The 3,673-nt window shown below is 33.6% G+C and overlaps 1 protein-coding gene across 1 annotated transcript; it reads left to right on the forward strand.

Moving 5' to 3' along the window:
• Positions 1–560: 560 nt before the first annotated feature.
• On the forward strand, positions 561–3,385 carry LOC108346288 (F-box protein PP2-A13). The gene is made up of 3 exons (XM_017585328.2): positions 561–1,459; positions 1,689–1,807; positions 2,677–3,385. The coding sequence occupies exons 1-3, from the start codon at positions 1,145–1,147 to the stop codon at positions 3,086–3,088; spliced, it is 846 nt and encodes a 281-aa protein (XP_017440817.1). The 5' UTR covers positions 561–1,144; the 3' UTR covers positions 3,089–3,385.
• Positions 3,386–3,673: the final 288 nt, after the last annotated feature.

Consider the following 3,673-nt stretch of genomic DNA (forward strand, 5'->3'; position numbering starts at 1 on the left):
ACAAATTCGTACCAACTATTTAAAGACACAAAACAGTATCAATCGATAAAGATGAACTACCATATATTCTACTTGTAATTTGATTGAATTTGGATTTTCCGTTGAGTTGTTATTATCGTTCTTTTTCTTGTCTTTAAAATACACTAACATATTTAATATTTTAAAATTTATTAAAAAGGTTTCTAGTATAACAACATGAGTATAATTTAAAGACTAAGTAGAGGAATCTATATACTTCTGATTAGTGAATCAAACTCAATTAATAATATAAGTTAATTAAAAAATATAAAATTTTACATACTTAATAAAATAATTTTTTAATATAAACCAATTAAAAATACTAAAATTTATAAAATATTTAAAAATTTGAGCCCTTAGGTTGCTTCCATTCACGAAAAAAATTAGAAATTAATTATAAAATATAAAATATCATCTAAAAAAAGTATTTTTCTAATAAAAACTTCATTAAAAATAAAGAATAATTCATTTAAGATTTTTATGCATCTATCAAACAAACAACTTTAATTCGTTCATGTATGTCCATTCATGGTCCCTACCATACATAAGATCTGAGATTGGTAACGATTTAAAAATGGTGCAAGTGAGTGACTTCAGCTGACAAGCGAGTAATCCTTTGTACTGGATAAGAACCGTCCACCTCGTATTCAGATCATCCCAACTCGCACTTCGTGCTTCTTAAGATTTGCAGCCATCTGAGTTCAACTGATTACTCTGATCATTCCATGTCGTTTCCGTACGAGATCTCGTTTTCACGACACTTAGGACTCCCCGAACACGTGTTGTAAAAGTCTCGACCCTAAAGAATCCCCAAAAGAGACACCCAAGATTTCAATCTTGGCCTCTCAATTCTCTTCAAAATCTCATGAATTTGACTCCAATTTCTGCTCTCTTCACTTTTCCCTCTCTAGCCCTTTCTCAGAAGATCGACAAGTTCAGGTTCAAACTCAAGTTCTGAGGCCGATTCAGATTCTGGGTGTGTGCAATTGATAAATTCAGGTTCAAGATCAGGTTTTGAGTTCAATTCGTTTTCTGGGTGTGTGAAATCGGAGAGAAAAAAAAAGAGACATTTTGAAATTTGGGGTGCAAAAACACAGTGGTTTAATTTGGTTAGGTTTGTGTTAACATGGGTGGTAGTTTTTCCTCTTGTGTCTGTGATGGAGATGCTACCCCCTTAAGGCCAAGGCTTGGGGATTTACCCGAGAGCTGTGTGGCACTGATGTTGATGTATTTGGACCCACCAGATATTTGCAAGCTTGCACGACTGAACAGGGCGTTTCGTGATGCTTCGTTAGCTGATTTCATTTGGGAATCGAAGTTACCTTTGAATTATAAGTTCATCGTGGAGAAAGCTTTGAAGGATGCTTGCGTAGAAGAACTGGGGAAGAGGGATACTTATGCTAGACTATGCAGGCCTAATTTGGTAGACAACGGGACCAAGGTAAGTTTTTATATATTTTCTGTTTTAGATCAGACTCAGAGTTGAACTTTAATGCAAACCTTTTTTTCATGTGAATTATTTTTGGTAAAACTCCGATTGTAATGGGATTATATGTACCCAAAATACTCATACAACTGCATATTATCTTTGTCCTTGTTTATACTCATCCTTTGTATTTACTCTTCAAGTGCTTGTTGTATACTTGTCAAAAAATGTGATGATGGTATAGGAAATTTGGCTAGACAAGAGGACGGGTGGATTGTGTTTGGCGATTTCTTCCAAAGCGTTGAGGATTACAGGGATAGATGATCGGAGATACTGGAGTCGCATTTCGACAGAAGAGTCAAGGTGAGATAATTGTAAGTAAAAATATGTTTATGTTACTCGGACTTTGTTTTGTTGTGTTTACATCTTAATGAGTTGAAAACAAAACATTGCTCTTGCTGGATTTTGTTTGTGTTCCCTTTTGAGGATTGCTGTCAAAGATTAATCACCTTCCGGCTTTGTTATTTAACTTGTTGACAAACTCGAAGATTGGATTTTTCTACTTCTCCAAAATCATTTTACAAGTATTCAAGCTTATCTAATACCAAATCTCTAATGTAAGGGTCTGAATGAGTTTAGTTGCCAGTTAATTAATCGAACCTGGTATGTTAAACGTTCATCTGAATTTCTTTGTTTAACTAAATGAATGGCTATAAATAAACTAAACTAAAAATTTGTACGTTTTACATTAATACTTTGCCAATAACTGCTTTTTGTATGTATGCTTTGGACAATTGTAATTTCGTTTATTATATTTATTTAACATTGCAAACCTGTTTATTATCTTTTAACGTATACACAACTTACTAAATGTCAACTTTCAAGAGTCTTACTTTAAATAAATGGCAACTTTTTGTAACATTCATTTTTATCTTCAAAGGTTTCATCTCTAATCTGAAGTCATTTCAGGAATACAAAACTATACTTTATTACGATTTCTCCTCTGCTTTCTAGCATGAAATTGATGACAGTTTAGTCATGGTTCTGTGAATGTTCTTAGAGCAGCTTTTCCTGTGGCTGCTCAATTTTGTAGATTTAGCTACCTTCTGCTGGAACACATGAAATTAATCATTTTAAAATTGCATGACCCCCTCTTACTTTTAAGTTATGACATATTTTCTATGCTCTAGATGATGAAACTTGATGTATTATACTATTTATTTCCATAACAGATTCCACACAGTTGCTTATCTTCAACAAATTTGGTGGCTTGAAGTGGAAGGAGAAGTTGATTTTCAATTTCCACCTGGGACTTACAGTGTGTTCTTCAGACTCCAGCTCGGCCGATCTTCGAAGAGGTTAGGTCGTCGAGTTTGTAAGACTGATCACGTTCATGGCTGGGATATAAAACCTGTAAAATTTCAGCTAACAACTTCTGATGGTCAACATGCTGTATCCAAAACTCATTTGGATAACCATGGAAATTGGGTTCTCTACCATGCAGGAAACTTTGTTTCTAAGAATCCTAATGATCTGATGAAGGTCAAATTTTCATTGGCTCAGATCGATTGTACGCATACCAAAGGTGGTTTGTGTGTAGATTCTGTTTTTATATGCAATAGTGATGTAAAACTAGAGGTGTAGGTTGTTTTTGTAGGAAGGGAATCTGTGTATATAGTGGAAATGAGTCAATTTTTGTCATTTGAGTTGCAGGGAAGTAAGTAAAAGCCATTTTACCAAATATTGTTGGAAGTTCCACATCAACTGGAGATAAGGTCAATTCATAGTTTATAAGTGAATGTAAACCATATTTTATAAGCTAATTTTGTGGGGTTTAGTTAGGCTTAAAGTCTACTTCTAACAAATATGTCACAACGACACTTCCCTTTGGAGATGTTTCTTTCATATTCATAGTTCTTTTAGATGTTTTGTTTGTCACAACGACACTTCCCTTTAGAGATGTTTCTTTCATATTCATAGTTCTTTTAGATGTTTTGTTTCTTCAGCAGGACAATATTTGAGTAGGTTTGCTTGCACACATGTTTTACCCCCTTTTTGGCATAATATATGTATGTTTCCCCTTATATAAACAATACCAAAAAATTAGTAGGGAATTTGGACTCTCTTTCAATACATAAATGAATATAAGCATTATTGTTTGTAATAAAGAGATGGACCTATTGGGTTGAATATTTTGGTGAATTTTTTCCTAAATTAAAGGCTTCTTAT

The sequence above is a fragment of the Vigna angularis genome, chromosome 9, assembly GCF_016808095.1.
Source record: "Vigna angularis cultivar LongXiaoDou No.4 chromosome 9, ASM1680809v1, whole genome shotgun sequence".
Lineage (NCBI taxonomy): Eukaryota > Viridiplantae > Streptophyta > Magnoliopsida > Fabales > Fabaceae > Vigna > Vigna angularis.

Excerpts from the sequence above, each read along its gene's own strand:
- LOC108346288 (XM_017585328.2), top strand. The coding sequence starts at position 1,145 with ATGGGTGGTAGTTTTTCCTCTTGTGTCTGTGATGGAGATGCTACCCCC. Across the intron at positions 1,460-1,688 it reads TGGTAGACAACGGGACCAAG|GAAATTTGGCTAGACAAGAG; the intron begins GTAAGTTTTTAT and ends ATGATGGTATAG. Across the intron at positions 1,808-2,676 it reads ATTTCGACAGAAGAGTCAAG|ATTCCACACAGTTGCTTATC; the intron begins GTGAGATAATTG and ends TTTCCATAACAG.